Source organism: Sitodiplosis mosellana, unplaced genomic scaffold (assembly GCF_009176505.1).
Source record: "Sitodiplosis mosellana isolate CC-2019 unplaced genomic scaffold, AAFC_SMos_1.0 Smas_scaffold_1, whole genome shotgun sequence".
NCBI classification, from domain to species: Eukaryota; Metazoa; Arthropoda; class Insecta; order Diptera; family Cecidomyiidae; genus Sitodiplosis; species Sitodiplosis mosellana.
Window position 1 is genome coordinate 1,092,669 of NW_022595244.1, and position 16,792 is coordinate 1,109,460.

General features: G+C 36.6%; 2 protein-coding genes and 1 long non-coding RNA gene across 3 annotated transcripts; 2 read left to right on the forward strand and 1 right to left on the reverse strand.

Annotated features, from left to right (window-relative positions):
* Window positions 1-331: 331 nt before the first annotated feature.
* Window positions 332-1,780, reverse strand: LOC129570032 (uncharacterized). Its single transcript, XR_008688086.1, has 2 exons — window positions 623-1,780; window positions 332-534 (listed from the first exon to the last, which is right to left on the reverse strand). It is a non-coding gene; the product is annotated as an uncharacterized LOC129570032 (long non-coding RNA).
* Window positions 1,781-1,957: 177 nt separating this feature from the next.
* On the forward strand, window positions 1,958-14,162 carry LOC129570046 (uncharacterized). Its single transcript, XM_055449421.1, has 8 exons — window positions 1,958-2,817; window positions 2,880-2,940; window positions 8,360-9,396; window positions 10,186-10,339; window positions 11,861-12,022; window positions 12,139-12,398; window positions 12,649-12,741; window positions 13,602-14,162. Exons 3-8 carry the CDS (start codon window positions 8,503-8,505, stop codon window positions 13,704-13,706), a joined length of 1,668 nt encoding a protein of 555 aa, XP_055305396.1. The 5' UTR covers window positions 1,958-2,817; window positions 2,880-2,940; window positions 8,360-8,502; the 3' UTR covers window positions 13,707-14,162.
* Window positions 14,163-14,329: 167 nt separating this feature from the next.
* Window positions 14,330-16,736, forward strand: LOC129570054 (UDP-glucosyltransferase 2-like). Its single transcript, XM_055449433.1, has 3 exons — window positions 14,330-14,595; window positions 14,664-15,708; window positions 15,770-16,736. The coding sequence occupies exons 1-3, from the start codon at window positions 14,358-14,360 to the stop codon at window positions 16,065-16,067; spliced, it is 1,581 nt and encodes a 526-aa protein (XP_055305408.1). The 5' UTR covers window positions 14,330-14,357; the 3' UTR covers window positions 16,068-16,736.
* The last annotated feature ends 56 nt before the right edge of the window (window positions 16,737-16,792 follow it).

The window sequence follows — 16,792 nt, forward strand, 5'->3', positions numbered from 1 at the left end:
AAATAGTATCTGTTTCTGATACAAATAAAAGCTAAACTGTGTTAGATTCGAAAATTACGCAATGATTTACCAAATTATTATTTATTATTGACAAAAAGAGACAATTTTCTGAACCATGCAATTTCTAAGAGATGTCCAGTTTGCTATTGCTGATTATTGCATACGTCCTTTGATTGATTTACTGAATGATTTCACAATGATCATCGATATTCAATCGAGTGAATCGAACAATTTTAATGTTAAATATTTTCTAGTTTTGCGGTTTCGGTATATTCAAAAACTTCAATTGAAAAGAGGATAAAAATTGATTACAGAAAAAACCTTTCTCAAGCTCAGAAACTGCTATAATTCAAGCATCAATTACTCTTACTTTATTCAACAATCCAAATGAAAATACAACTATTATTAAAATACACATATTTAAAACATTTAATATTTTCAAAAAGATTTTCTCCTTCGTTTAGTTGACTCTCCATCTCAGGATGTGTTTGTGCCCATGTAATCATTCTGAGTCCGCTTTAATTATTGTAGGACCTAAAAAAAATGTTCAAAAATTTTTTGAGACTACATTTTATGAAAAAAAAATGCAAATGCACTCTGCCATGGAGTGTTTTTCGTTTACCAGCTACAGGAATGTGAATGACTATGTACATTGCCAAGTTGAAAGTGGTTCAAGGTGCAATATTCCTTTATTCCGTTATTTTCAAAGCACAAATCAATGCACACTTTTGCTTTATTCTTTGATATCTCCAATTTTTTAATATTTTTCCTTGATATTGGACCTTTATCAATGGAGCTTCGTATTATTTCCACGTATTGCTGCCAATTCCCAATATCATTTATTTCACACGGAGAATTGTCCCAGTTTGTTTCACTTTTGGTTAGGCTAATAATCAGCGCGATCGATAAAATCACTTTGAAATTCATCTCGGGAAGAGAAGGAAAACGTTTATTCTTTGATTGAAAGTCTCTTAATGGTCGCCTGTATCAAGGTATTCATATTTTTATACATTTAAACATTCGAATTTTTTTTATTTCATGACAAACTCCACGTAAGATCATCTGCGCACAAGGTTCGCTTTACAAATGAGTCAGTATCTCAAATGCTCAGTGAATGACAAATAGCATCTGTTTTTCTACGCAATATTTGCAATGGAAGCACCATCAAAAACACACGTTTTTACATTGAATACATGCGCAATCCTTCTATATTTATTTTCAATGGAAAAACCCGGATTGGTTCCATTATTTGCAAAATTAATAAGAAGAATTGACATTTTGTGTACTTTATGCCTGAACACTCATTATTTCAGTGGAAAATGTCGCAACTGCACCGTGTTTAAATTGAAGCCTTCAAATACTGCCCCTTTTTCGTAGCTGCTCCATCATCTGACCTTCAAAAAGTTTACTTAAAAGCTTTCCATGTCATTCGATGGAGTCACCTAGTATTTATTTAAATCTGTTTGCGAAACTATCCAAAGAATCATCATTCGTTCCATGAATATTTCATGAAACAAGTATTAAAGTGACTTTAGGTCTTGAATGGAGTTAAAATTTGCATAAAAACGTATGGTTTTTTTCGTTATTGGTTCAACACAGGCGTTTGAATGTTAAACACAGGACAATTTTGGACAATTATGTTCATGAATTATTTATCCAGTGCACTGGATGCACCATAGTATTCATTGAATATGGGCATATTTTTGGCTAACAATTTTCAACCGAATTTTCTTTTCGTCGTTTGAAAATAGTTACAAAGCCAAAATGGCAACAGATCGCTAAGTTTGCCCGATGGAAGTTCAAACCGTTCGAAAACCGAAAAGTGAAACCCAAAAAGAACCGCAGGTAACAACGACAGGTAAAGCGATGTAAAGTTGAATGAATGTGAGGCAAACATGAAAAAGGCACACACACAGACACCGTCATCGTAAAAGGTGATCGTTATATAAACGCACGTAGGGCACAGATGTGATGTGTAAGCGAATGGAATGGGCAGGAGAAATGACAAAAAAAAAATAACAACACATTCGTTTGTTTCACATGCATGTCTGGAGCTATTAGTACAGCAACGATGAGAGAAAGAAAAAAACAACGCATACACACATGCACAGTACACGGCATGAGTCGATCGAGGTGTGTTTGTGTCAAATGTATGATCGGTAGATAGTAAAATGCACACCGTCACTGTGTGAACGAGTGTGTGCATACAGGCAAAACGGTTTGAGCGACAACAAAGACTACACACACACACTCACATCATCGGCTGTGTATCGAGAAGAAGAAAAGAAATAAAATGTTGGAAAAGTGTTCACACACGAAATATATACAATCATATTTTTTTTTCCTCTTTCGGGAAGAGAAATAAAAACTTGAAAGCAGCAATACAGTAACGAAACGAACAGCCGACGTTAAGAGACGTAACAAGATGAAACAATAAACTCAGCAAAATAGAGAGCACAATTCTCTTACACATAATTTCATTTTGCCGAAGCAACAGGTCATCCGACTTACGACGATTGCAGTTTTATCTACAGAAAAACATAGTGGTTCAGAGATAAATTTGAGTGTGTGTATGGTTTTTTTTCTTCTTTCCATCCAGAAAGAGCAAGCAAAGTGCTGTGATTTAAATTCTCATTGAATTCATCGGCATCCCAAAAGTGAAATAAAAAGTGAAACTGTTTCAATTGATAGTTCTTTTTGCCAACGTGCGTTACATGAAAACAATCAGGACGGAGAGCAAATAGTTCGATAGTGGATTTTATGTTGAAAAGTTCATAAATTGAAAGAGATTTTAGTACGATCTGTGAAAACATTTAGGTTTGAGAGAGAGAAAATATGTCGATTCATCGATGTAATGCACAATTTTTTTTAACCAACAGCTATTTGTTGTGACGATGGTCTGAACGTGTGTGGTTTCTTGTGAGATACATAAAAAAGATAGTAAGTAACGACAGAAGATGGAGAAAAAAAATCTCTACTAAATAATAATAATGAAAAAAAAGAGAAACAGATACTGAAAATCATTCTCAAGACCATTGTGTGTGCATTTAAGCAAAGAGCCTGAGCAAAGCAAAGAAGCAATAATAGCCGAAGAATTGCGGAACGGTGAAATGAAGAGAGCAAAAGATGAAGCGAAAAAAATAAAATGCTACACACATTCATGGCAACGAATCAGTGGATGGAAAACGGCATAAAATAAAGTAAAGAGCGCAAAGAAAAGAAAATTGCACATACGTACACAGATAAACGAATAAATGCCAAAAGTGCCTTCGGCTTGAGGTTCTTTCTTTTTTCTTCTCTCTCTGCTCGTTCGTTGCGGTGTATGTACCTTTTCCATCTCCTTCTTTTCACTCTTAAAAAATGTTTCGGCCGATTGTTGTTGAATAAAAATCGAAAATCAGAACTTTTTTTTCGGAACTTTTCAACACAAAATACGAATGCAAAGCAGAAAACGAGGAAATGATTTTGTGAGGAACACTGAGGATGGAGTGTTCAAGCGCCAACTTGTAATGTTCGATATGCCGATCAAATTGAGTTTGAACCTCATGCAAATTTACTAATCGCACTGAAATGACTGCAAAACGAACAATCAAAGTTGATATTCGGCCGCTGCTTGGCGATTGGCTGTGGTATCAAACAAAAAACCCATCAATTACGATAATAACAATAAATTCGGTTTTTTTTTGTTCATTCGTTGTTGTGAACAATAAAATTCCATAATCGTAACGTAATTACGATTTTGGTTACGATTGTGTGTTGTTTGAAATGTGTAGCGATGTGCTGAGGACTGTATTTGCGTGAGTGTGTACCGAACAAGGACGCACGCAGACAACAATGAAATCATGACTATTGTTTTTTTTCCTCTGTCTTTGTTCATAATTATTACGTTAATTTTTATCGCTATCGGACGATATTTCAAATGTAAAATCGAACAACTCTCTATGAAATTCATGTCATTGCACCACTTTTTTCTCTTCTTCATTTCAAAAATAAGGTTGTTGTTATGTTATTTTGGATATTCGTGTCACTGATCGCCATAAAATGAACGACGCGCAATAGAGAAATTCTATTGAACAAAACTAGTAAAGACATTCAAATATACCGATCTACCGCTTTCTGTTTTTCCACCTATGTGTACTGCAAAGCCAGCAATCGACCATTTCGAAATCACGAACACAGTGCGAAAAATTTCCAACGTGGAAAAAAAAAGTTACAAAACCAAGCCGCTTGGTTAAACGCTACCAAGACCGTTGAATAGCATCCATTAAATTTAATATCTAAATTAACCGAAGATTTTTGGCATATTTGAAACAAACAACAACAACAGCAGAAAAATAAAATAAGAAAAATGAGCCGCCTGCTACAAAACCGACCTATAGTTCTCACATACGAAAAACAATAGAAACGACGAAGAGAGAATATAACGAATCATTCATGATTGTCGCAAAAAAAAGTAAGAAAAAACACACAACAACAAAAAATAAAACAAAGAGACCGATGGTTTTCAAGCATTTCTTGTGTACGGCACCACGGCAGAACGATCATTGTCTTTTTTATATTCCATTCTTTTATTGATACACATATACACTGTGCTACGTTTCGCTAATGTGAACTTTTCGTTCAGCCCATGGAATGACTCACATTCATTTTTGAGTGTACCAAAGCGGCAAGAAACGAGCGCACAAAGCCTATACTCGAAATATACACGGCAACAACAACAACAATGCGCTCGAAAACACTTGTAAAACTGAAACAGATGCAATTTTGCTCTGTGGATCGTTAACATTTTTCAGTGTTCGGTTTTCGATTCTCCACATTCTCGCTGTATTTTATATATGTGTATAACATTCTTATGTGCAAAATGTTGCTGGTGGTGCTGCTGTCGCTGTTACTGTTGTTGTCGATTCGGTGCGGTTGTTTAACGAAATGATGTTAATTGATGGTCGAACACGACAAGCGCTTGTGAGTTGAATAAGTCAAAAGCATTTTGAATACCGGCTATCTACGGTCGATTTCGGGACGGAGAGGCGACCCCTTTTAGTCATTTTTACACTACACCTAATTTGAATATAAAGTGGTGTGTGCAGTAAGTTGGACGCATCGTGCAGCTGTGCCAAAAGGAATGAACATTGGAATTTCAACCGTACCACAACCAACAGCAGCAGCAGCAACAGTGCGTTTTTGTTTCTCCAACAAAAAAACACTGAAAAAAAAAACCGAAACATATTCTTCGAAGTGAATGGACAGGAATGACCGAAATTACGCAAGCCCCGTTTAATGAAATTGTAATTACGATTTGATGCAACGTTGATGTGTTTGATGTTGAAATCCATCATAAAATTGTGTAAATTAAACGAACGTGCTCGAGATTCCGAATGTCGTTTGTTTCGATTGATGTTGTTGCAATGCCGACTTATTTCGATTTTATTTTTCAAATGGTAACGGTGATGTATTTTGTTTTCTATTTGCTACATGTGCAGGAATTTGCTACTTAGTGTTATTACTTGGGCAATTAGGGAATCCAATGAAAATAATATTCTCAAGCAAAGGTCATACAGAGAATATTCGTCTCGAAGTTTCAATTAAGAGGTTTGAAAATAACTTGGAAAATTTAAAACAAAAATTAAGTAGTTTATGAGTTCTCAGTCGAGCACTTTGAGATCAATTAATGAACAATATCTTTAAAAAAAAAGTGGATTTATTCGAATTTAGTACGTGCGCAGAGAATTCAAAATTGCGAAAAAAAAATCCGGTATCACACTCAGATCTAAGAAATGAAGCTTAGACTCTTGCTCAGACTTGAAGAATCAATCAATGCAATCGCATAACTAGCCTACGTCTTCATTTGGAATAAACAACGTACAAACAAAAAGATTATCTTCTTGTTATTGCCAATTGTAATGCTATAAAAAAATCGCCAATATTGGTTATTACGTTCGTAAATTAACAGTTTATTTTACTCTTCTGTTGTTATTGCTGCTGGTGTTACGAATGTAAAATGGTTACGTTAGTTGCCGTTGCCAAGTAAAAATTATGTGAAAACCAGTGTTTCATTAGTAAAATTGCGAGAAATGTGTGCGGTAAATGCCAATTGGAATGGCTTCGTTAGTAAAATGAGGGAAAATTCCAGCTAAATGGTATCTATGGTTTGGGTGTACTCCAGCCATATTTATTGAGTGAGTGTTCATTTGATTATCTGCCAAGCGGACGCTGTCTTTCCATCTCTCTCTCTCTCCGTGTGACGTCCTTTTTTCTCGACTTTTTGAACTCTCGGAAAATGCACCACTAAAAACCGATATTCTCGGAATATGGTCCGTTGGCCGAGGCTAACTTAATAACACCTTCCGCAACGTAATGACCGAGTCGTCTGTTGGGATTTTTGTGAGAAATATTTCGATTTCGAAACAAACGAAAGAGCCAACGAACAAATGAAACGCGGACCATTTTGATAACATGATACGTGCAGTAATGCACCCAAAAACCAGAACCTTCTACATCTCTCCAATGCGACACACATTGAATCACCGAAGCGTCAGTTAAATTATGTTTTCTGCTGTTGTTGTTTTTTGTTTCTCTTTTTTTTATTTTTCTTTGCACCGTTCGCTGTGTGTTTTTTGTTCATTTTGTGATGTTGTGCCCTTTGTTCAAGCAATGTGAGAACATATGAAACCGTCAGCAGCAACAGCAGCACAAGCAGCAAACATGAGAACACGTTGTCTGTCCGTATTTGTACGATGTTGTTTATTATTTGCGGTTTTGTGGCTCTTGAAAGGCTGCGCACCGTAAAGTTTAAACAAAACCGAGCGAGAACCAACTCGATTGAGATGCACAAACACGGCAAATGATTGACGGCTAATGAGCAATAATACCATCGCCACACATTCGAACACAAGCACACACACACACATACAATGAAACTATTTAAAAAAAAAAACACTCTGAAGAGAGAAAAAGAACGTGAATGCGCAAACGGTAAAATGAGAAGCGATGCAGTCATTCAAACGCACCTAACTCGCTTTTGGTTTTTTTTCTACTTCTCGTTGTTGTTGTTTTGTTTCGATTGGTTTGTATGCGCTTAGCGTTTTTTTCTCAGTTCAATGTTGTCTACTTTTCTTTATGAAAAGTCGTTCAAGTGAAAAAATTTATAAAAACAAACCATAGAACGAAACAATCGACGAAAAGAGCGAAGATCGGATCTCAGACAACGAATGCAATCGCCCGCTAAATGAAGGTAATCTGTAGAATGGCTCAGCACGAATGAGATCAATGTGTGGAAATTCCGTAGAAAACACACGAAAATATTAATATCGCTATTACTAAACGCTTGGACACACAACGAAAACGAAAAAAAAACAACAATAGCAAGATTCAGTTTGTAACGTACATGTCATTAAGTTGAAGTGTTACGTGTGCTTGGCCGTTGAAAGCCTGTTGAGAAATGAGATAGAGTTCAAGAGAGAGAAAAAGAGACAAGAAAAACAAAATGCTAAACAGCTAAACAGGCAAACAGCTTTATTCGAAGAGAGAAAGAAAAAGAAACGCGTTCGGTAAGAACGATATGTAAAAAAATGCATAATAATTCATCAGTGAAGCGCGATGGTTTGCTCAATAAATTTGACTTGTGTGTATATCGGTAGACGGCTTACGACGACGAATGGGAATGATTCATAATTTGCTTAACACGCGCATTGCATAAAAAGATAACATATTACTCTCTTCCGACTTGAAACACATTCACTCCCTTGGCCTCTCTTCAGCTACGCGTGCATACGTTTATTGCGTATACGGATCATATACTATACGATGCAGAAGTGTAAAAAAGAAGGCAAGATTTGTGTGTATGAAGGTACAACTCTGTGAGTGATGTATGTTGTACGGTGAGTGGTTCAGCTACTTCACACTCAGCCTGCTCTTGTACCCATAACTTGTTCGGTTGTTTTCCTGTCTTCCATTGACATGCACTTTTTCTTCTTCTCAAATTGACCAAATATGGTGATTTACGTTGTGATGTATGCTTCTCTTGCACTCCATCCATATGATTCGCTTCTATTTTTGGTTAATTTAGTTATTTGGCTGTGATTCCCATAAAAACGTAAGCACACCTTGACTCTCATTGCCGTTGTCGCTGTCGTCGTCGTTGAAATGAAGTTGCTAAATGAATCAAGTGCCTTTTACGTCGACATTCAAGTGGTTGAATGATTTCCGTCCTTTTTTTTACTTGCCTGGTATTTTGTTAATGAACTTCGTCTGTCACCTGAATCGGTTTTCGATACTTCGTGCCGAAGTGAATGAAAAATAAGGAAACACCTGCTTTCAAATTAAATAATACGATTCGATTTCTTTTCTCTTTTTCTTTCAGATCGACACGAAAAACAAACTGTGGACATCAATCAATTATAAGACTGGTTTGAATTTAGTGTTTTCTGTACCTGAAGCCAAAATCGGAAGTGATAAATCAAAATAGTTTGTGTGTGTGTGTATTTTTTACAAAGTGCGACGACCATGATGCAGCGTGATCACCTGTTCAATCGGTCGACACGACCTTTACTCGATTCACCACCGAAAAGTCATTATCACGCACCAACCGCGACAATAGTTCAGCAAACAAAAAAGCCAAAACCGACCATCGGAAGCGATTACAAACTGCATGGATTTAATGACTTCAATTTTGTGGCCAATCAATACAAAAATTTGAGCAACACTGGCTATCCATACGGTAATGATAGTCCGCCGGCTTCACCAAATGCGTCACTGAAACTGCCATTGAATGCATATGACGACCACCACCAACACCAGCACCTACACCACAGCAGCAGCAGCAATGGCTATTCACCGTATTACGATGACGATTCGGGTTTCATGACAAACAATTCGAGTGAAAATTTCAGCTGTCGCAGCAATCATTCACATTCACAATCGCAATCCATGAATCACTGCGAAGATTCAAACGACCAATATCACCATTCCAATGAAAATCAGTATCAATTGCACAAAGAGATTCAATCATCACAAAATGTCACCCACAATCATCACAAAAAAGGTGGATTCTTCAAAGAATGGCCACGCTTCGGGGCTGGCAATAGCAACGCACATCATAAAATTACAAATAGTACAAACGATAACGGATTCAAGCAAACGCCAACCGAACCAACGATCCACAAATATCATCACCAGCAACAATACAATTGCAATAAAATCAACTCAATCACACCCAGTCCAGTGAATCGTCTGCTTGACAATGGCCCATTTATATTCGGTGTACATTCGCAAGCATGTTATACGCTGCCCTCCAAAGTGAAAAACGATTCTGTGATAAAACATTCCACGGCAACATCTGTTCTGACAACCAAATACACGCCAATCGATCCGGATGCAAATGACAATGACACAAACGATGTAAGTAAAAAGACGATGGAGAGAAAAAAAAAACGGAATGCCTTTGATTGCTACTCTTGTAGTCGATCCGCATTTATCGATATCCGCCATATAGTTGATTATTATCAAAATCGATTGGTAATGATACCCGTGCAAATGTGCGATGAACAAGATAAAATGGAATAAAAAAAACCCTGTTCCATCTTCGTCTTTTTTTTCTGATGATTTTTGATTTTTTGATCTTTTTTCGGATTGATTTTTTTCCTTCTCCTTCTTCTTGGTCGTCGTCGTCGATTCCGTGAGACAGCGAATCGATTTCACTCCGACATCGACAACATTTCCTTTAATCCATTCGGGTGAATATTCGGATTTATGACTTAAGCATAACATATGATGATCCTTTGTTTCGTTTTATCCATCGTCCTTCGAATACACATAAAAAGAACACGGAATCTACTTTATTCAGTTCAATAATACCAATTTTATTCTTCCACATTGTTATTCAATTTACTAATTTATTTGATGCCTTTGACGTCATTCACTGTTCTCACAGCTCGCTGTTGTTCGGCAGCCGTGTGAAATAACAAATCGATTTCTGTGCTGTTTCAAAACGCCCATTCTATTCGCCGCATCCTTTTTCTCCCGGGTGCTTTGTACAATAAATACAAATCCTATTATTATTACATTATCTCTGTTCACTTCTGAGCTTTCTCTCTCTCTCTCTCTCTATCGAAAATGTGTGACTTTTTCTATATTATTTTTTTTAAATTCTATTTTCATTCGTTGCGATGCAATGCATGGAACACACAGTCATACCGTCGATGTGATGTAGCGGTAATCGATGACAATGCTCAAAGCAATAACAAACGTGTGTTCGATACGGCAGCCGTTGCAAATGGTCCACAAACGAAAGAGCATGATCGACGACTTAAGAAAAATGCTGAAAAATGCCGAACCAAAACAGGTATGTATTTGTATTTGCGTGTGTATGTGAGTGCTATTGTGCTTGCAGTTACTAGTTTAAAGACTCAATGGGATTTAATGTTTGTTTAACTGTAGAAATTCTACATTTCAACCGAATGATAAATGTTGTGTTTGAAAATTGTCTTTATTCTGCCATTTTTTTCTTATTGTTGTGCCGTTGTACGTTGTTGGGCCGATTGATTCAGAAAAATGTCTCTAATCCAGTAACATTTGCTATGGTCTCTTCAAAAATGGTCACCTTTTCTTCACGTTCATGGAATTAGCAATGAATGGTGTTGCTCTTTTCTCATTTTCTCTTCTTTCCACTCATTTCAGCTTGTTGAAATGTCTTTGGAACATTTTTGTTTCCATCCATGTGTTTGAACGCCTTTTGTTTTCTTATCCATTTTCTTTTGCATCTACCTATAAATCTTTTTTTTATCCATGTGTTGTGTTGCTACGTTAAATGTTGTTTTTGTTACAATAATTTGGAGATTTTACTGCTTTTCACTTTTGTTACGTAAAAACAACGCCGGCTCTTTTTTCTTCGTCTCTTCGATTTTTATTGTCGTTCATTACGATAATTTTTCAACGAATATTGTAATTTCGACGAACATTTAAAAGCAACAATGAACAATCAAAGAAAAATTAAACAAACTAACCGAACCAGGTAAAGTACTCCTCTGTCGTTGGCATTCATGCTTACGATGTTCGACAGAAAATAAGTCCAAAGAAACGACTGAAAAGAGATAATACAAAAGAATACGTGAATAAGCATCGAACGTCTTTCCATTCATCGTTTTGAACACGCCAAAAAGGAAAACACACACACTGCATTCGATTTCGACTGAATTAAATGACAAATTTGAAACAATTTAACCTTTTAGCAAAAACCAACGCGTAAAACTGATACGTTCATACTGTAGTGTTCTGCATGCTCGGTGTGAGTGTATGGCATTTATCAAGTACAACATCCCGAAAATGTAATTACTTCGCTTGTGTGGTTTAATGTTATCAAATTACTCATGGAATCAAAGTGAGTCTGTAATAAAATCCACTCACTATTTGTTGAGCGATACTCGGAATTATGAAACCCTAATCAAAACTTAAAACTTTCACTCTGAATAAAAGAGACTGTCTCTCTCTCTCCCGGTGTGTGTGTCTTTTTCGGTGTCTATCTAACTTCTCCAATTAAATTTCACAGCTAGCCATGATTCTTTTTTCTTTGCGCTTCAACTTTTGTTTGTCATGGAAAACCAAATCGAACAGCATTGGCGTATGCAGTGCTCACACAGTGAGCGATGATTTTTTTTAATGTGATAACACAACATCTGAAAATAGAATCTGACGTTACATGAAATGTGTATGTGTGTGTGTGTGTGATGTGCTCAATTCATATACTTTGTATGGACATTCGATATCTTTCTCTCTCTCTCTCTCTCTCTCTCTCTCTCTCTCTCTCTCTCTCTCTCATGTATAATAATGTATACGTTTATTTTTTTTTTGTTCCATCCTATCATAGAAGTGACGAAGAAGACAAAAAGAAGCCAAAAGAAATCGGGCAATGCAATCAAGTGTGTTGTTGTTGGCGATGAAAAGGTTGGCAAAACGAATCTCATACTGTCGTATTTGCAGCATCGCTTTACAACTGAACATGTGCCAACGGCATCCGATATTTACAACTGTAAGTAAATCGAGTGTTTAAACTTGTCAAGCTTGTGAATAAATTAAAATTGAAACCAATTTTCAAAACACCATGCAATACAACAGCAAAAAATATTCATGTTTGATGTTTTACAGTTGAAGTGAAGGTGGATGACAGTCCTGTTAAAGTTGAATTGGCCGACACCGCAGGCCAAGATTTCCTCGATCCATTACGTCGTCTATGCTATCCGGATAGTGATGTATTTTTACTGTGCTTCTCAGTCATCAAACCCGATACATTTGTTGCGGCACGAGAGAAATGGGAACCAATCTTCCGAAAAACACATAAACCCATCGTCCTCATCGGCACTCAGTCTGATCTGCGAAGCGATTCGGCGGTTATTTCACAACTGCTGGTAAGATACATATTTCATTCAGTCCTTACGTGCGTTTTCTCTCTGCTGCTCCTCTTGTGTGTTACATGAATCCCAAAATCATAAAGTTCGTGGTGACAGACATGACAAAATTAGAATTATTGATTCAATGCTTCGGAGAACGAGATATAGAGACAGGGAACGAACGAATGAAATAAAAACACATCAGAACCCCGGCAGCGTTTCAAACGAAATCACAAATTCACATTTTTTTCTCTCTCGTCTTTTGCAGGCAAAAAATGAAAAACCTGTTTCGAAAGCAGATGCATGGGACTATGCGACATCGATTGGTGCAAAATATATCGAAACATCGTCTCGGGCAAATGTAAGTATCATCCTCATCCATATTCTCTGTAGCATTAACTGCTGCTCGATGCATCTATACAAAATACACGGGGGTTTCTATCGAATATATGTGTGTGTGTGGTTGGTTGTGCATGCGATTGGTGGTGCTATGGCATATTTTCATAACAGAATTTTGTATGCGAAATGGTTACGACAGAATCTTTTTACTCGATTGGTTATTGTGTTTTTTTGTGTCTTCCTTCGTTGCTCGTGTGTTCAACATCACACTACATTTGCATACGGAATTTTTATAGGTCATGTCTTTCAAAAACAGAATATTCCATTTATGCGACGCTTTGAGGGATGATGTTATACATTTCGTGTGTGTGCTTGTGTTTTTTTTTGTCAGCACAATTTTCTGATAGTGTGCCCGATTCGGCTGCATAAGCAAAAAACCTGTCCAAAAAAAATTCGATACCTATGACCAAAAGTTGTAAATCTGGCATCTCTCTTTGATTCTATCTTATTTTGTGCAAACCCGGATTCCACAATCGACACACAACTTTTTCATTTTAACAAAATTCAATAAACTCAACCCGGACATTTTTTTCCCCCATTTGCCCCATGCAACTCACCAATGCAATGCAACGAATGAAACGAGAGAAAAAAAATCGAAAATACCAATTTTAATTTTCGAACCGAATTGCAAATACTTCCGATGCACACATATTAAACTTCAATAGACACCACATCAAATAACCATTGCACTCTTTTTACTCTAGCATAGCAAATAACTTTGAATATTCGTTAACATTTTTCGTTCTGTTTTTTTCTTCTTTTCATGTTTTGTAATCTGCACCATTGATGGTATTGCGATAATTTTCCATGGAATGCATTCAGACAAATGTAAAGGAGGCCTTCGATACAGCAATTTGGCATGCGCTGGTGTCAGTGAACGATGCGAAAAAACCATCACTTTGGAGGCGACTACTCTGTTTGACCTAAAAAAAAAGAATTCCACTATTGATAATTGGATCCACGCAAATCAAGTGGAGCAAATAAATTTCGTTTTTATTTTATTCCGTTGCTTAAGTACGTTAAGTGGAAATATGTTCGTAAATTTTGTTTTTGGTTTAAGTTTACGACAAGTTAAGCGATAAATATAGGCATTACATAGAAGAATCACATAGATTTAAATCATTTGTAAGTTGAAACGCACAATACGAGTATTTCAGATGTGATGGAAAACGTCCAAAAATTCCTATTGACTATTCCATTCGATCGACACGACAATCTCCAATTATATCTCATTTTTGTATTTCCAAAAAGAGGAACAGAACTTCAGCTTTTTTGGTTGTAAATCTTTTATCGTGACGATGTGTAAGAAAATTGAATGCATTTGCGAGTAGTAAATCGAAATGATTTTGATATTAAATAATAAAAGAAGTAATTATATTAAAATCGTGACTTGTTTCCAATATACTGCACCCATTCGTGTTTGTCGCTTCTTTTTCGACTAGTTCGTGCGATATGGATTAAAAATGCAACATGCGGACCACGAATTGAGAATATAAAATATTTATATTCATTAGGTCATACAAATTGTTGGTGTCGATTTCTATACTGTTGGCAGAGTATTGATTCAATGTAGAAGACATGGTTCTAAAAGTGTTGTTCGTTTTGATCTTTTTGTGGGGAGGTGTGAATACTTACAGGATACTGGTCGCATTACCATACATTGGAAGGTCTCATTATAGATTCGGAAGTGCATTATCACAGGGTTTAGCAGCTGCTGGCCATGAAGTAACGGTAATTTCTCCGTACAAAGAGCTAAATCCAATGCCAAATTACCATCAAGTCTATCTTGAGCACACTGAAAAAAGAGTTAGCGCCTGTAAATCACTTGAGTCTACGTAGTATGTTCTAGCCAGAAGTGTCTTATTTCGTTCATTTTAATTGCAGTGCAAAGTGAATATACAAAGCTGAATTTTGCTACCCTGTCGTCTCGTGCACTGTTCAAGGCTTTGACAGCGCTTCGGAAAGAAACTAGCGGTTCAATAACGAATAGTCAAAATTTTCAACGTTTCCTCCAAAATAAGACCAGATTCGATGTGATTTTGATCGAAACAATTTATAGCGAAGAGCTGCTGGTACTTGGATATCATTTTAATGCACCCATCATTTCAATTTCGCCTGTGTTTGATTCAACGGAAATGTACAGCTTCACAGCCATTCCATCCATGAAATCGTTCACTCCAAATATATTTAACAGTTACACCGAACAGATGAACTTTTGGCAACGGCTTCACAACATGCTCACTTATTTCGTCGTTCATTATGTGTCCAGAATGTTTATGTGGGCTGAATGGCAAGCGAATTGTGAATTAATGTTTCCGAACACAAAAAATATTCCACCACTTCAAGTGCTCAAAGGCGATATTTCGATGATTTTACTGAATTCACATCCAAGTCTGACGGGATCACGGCTATTATCGCCGAATATCATTGAAGTCGGTGGACTTGCCATACAACCCGATGAAGTTCAGCCACTACCATCGGATCTACAAATATTTTTGGATGAAGCCAATTTTGGAGCGATTTTCTTTTCCCTCGGAACAGTTGTTGACGATACACAAATCATGACCGAAGCAAACATGGCATTTTTGGGCGCAATGGCAGAGTTATCAAATATAAAATTCCTTGTGAAAGGTAACGAGATGTCGAAGCTAGCTCAAAATATACCAAATGTCCTAGTTCGATCGTGGTTTCCGCAAAAGGCAATTTTGAAGCATCGTAATCTCCGTTGCTTCATCACACATGGTGGACTCAACAGTATTCAAGAGAGTATTTATTACAGTAAGCCGATCATTGTCATTCCGTTTTATTTTGACCAATTCGTAAATGCACGATGGGCACACGAAAATGGCTATGGAATTGAGCTGCCATTCAGTGAAATGACAAAGACTAAGCTTAAGTCGTCTATTGAACGGGTATTGCATGATTCAAGGTTTGTTATTTCGCACAAATACTCCTCGAAATGATAAAATATTTGCTGCTTACTATTTTAGTTACACCATTCAAGCGCATATCACTTCGGAACGATTCCGAGATCGAATCGTTGGACCTATGGAAACGGCCATTTATTGGACCGAATATCTTGCTGAAACCAAAGGCGCACCACATTTGCATAGCGATGCAACCCATTTTGCAACCTATCTGTTCTACAATTTGGATGTTTGGGCATTTTTCTTTACAATTATTCTAAGTATAGGATTTATTCTATTATTCGTTGCGTGGAAAATTTTAGCAACCATTATTTCATTCATAAAATTGAGAAGTAGGCGTGCTAAAGTAAAGTTGCCATAGAAACGAAAAATAATAGTTTACAATTTCGTATGAAATAATCAAATTCAAAGAGGATTTTCATTGCTCGACAGCTCAACAATTTTTTTTTCATTCATTAATTCAACGTTAATTATCCGGACTTTCTTCCTTTCTATCGATATCACATTTCAATGAATGAAATGAAATCCGACACCTCAATGACAATGAATGAATACCGTAATCAGTGTTTTAAGCCCAAACAATGAATGGAAACTCCGCCAAAGCTTATCAACAAATAAAGTAATGATTTAGTCGCGCATTTCATCCAAAAAAATGGAGAAGAAACATTTTTTTTCCCTATAACTTTTAAGAATAATTTGCGGAGAAAAGCGTTTCGCCTTGTTCCATTGAGAAATCAGTATCGTTGCACACTTTTTTCTGCTGCTGTTCATTTCTGCTATTTGCTGTGCTTGTCATTTATTCGATTGGTTCACATGTCATGTGAAATTCTCTTGGGGATGGGGATTGGTTAAAGTGAGTCTTGACTTTTCTGATTCGAAGAAGTTGCCTGATTGTCGAAAATGAAACGAGAAAAACATTTTGAAACTTTATCCTAATGGATGCGGAGGTTTTAGGTAATGCAAAATCATTGCGGGCGTTCTGAAGTGATGCAAAACAATTGATTAACAAGAAAGTCATCATCTTCATCAGTAGCAGGAGTAGCTTTTGTCGGGCATTTGTCAAATTGGTTCTCTCTGTTTGCACAA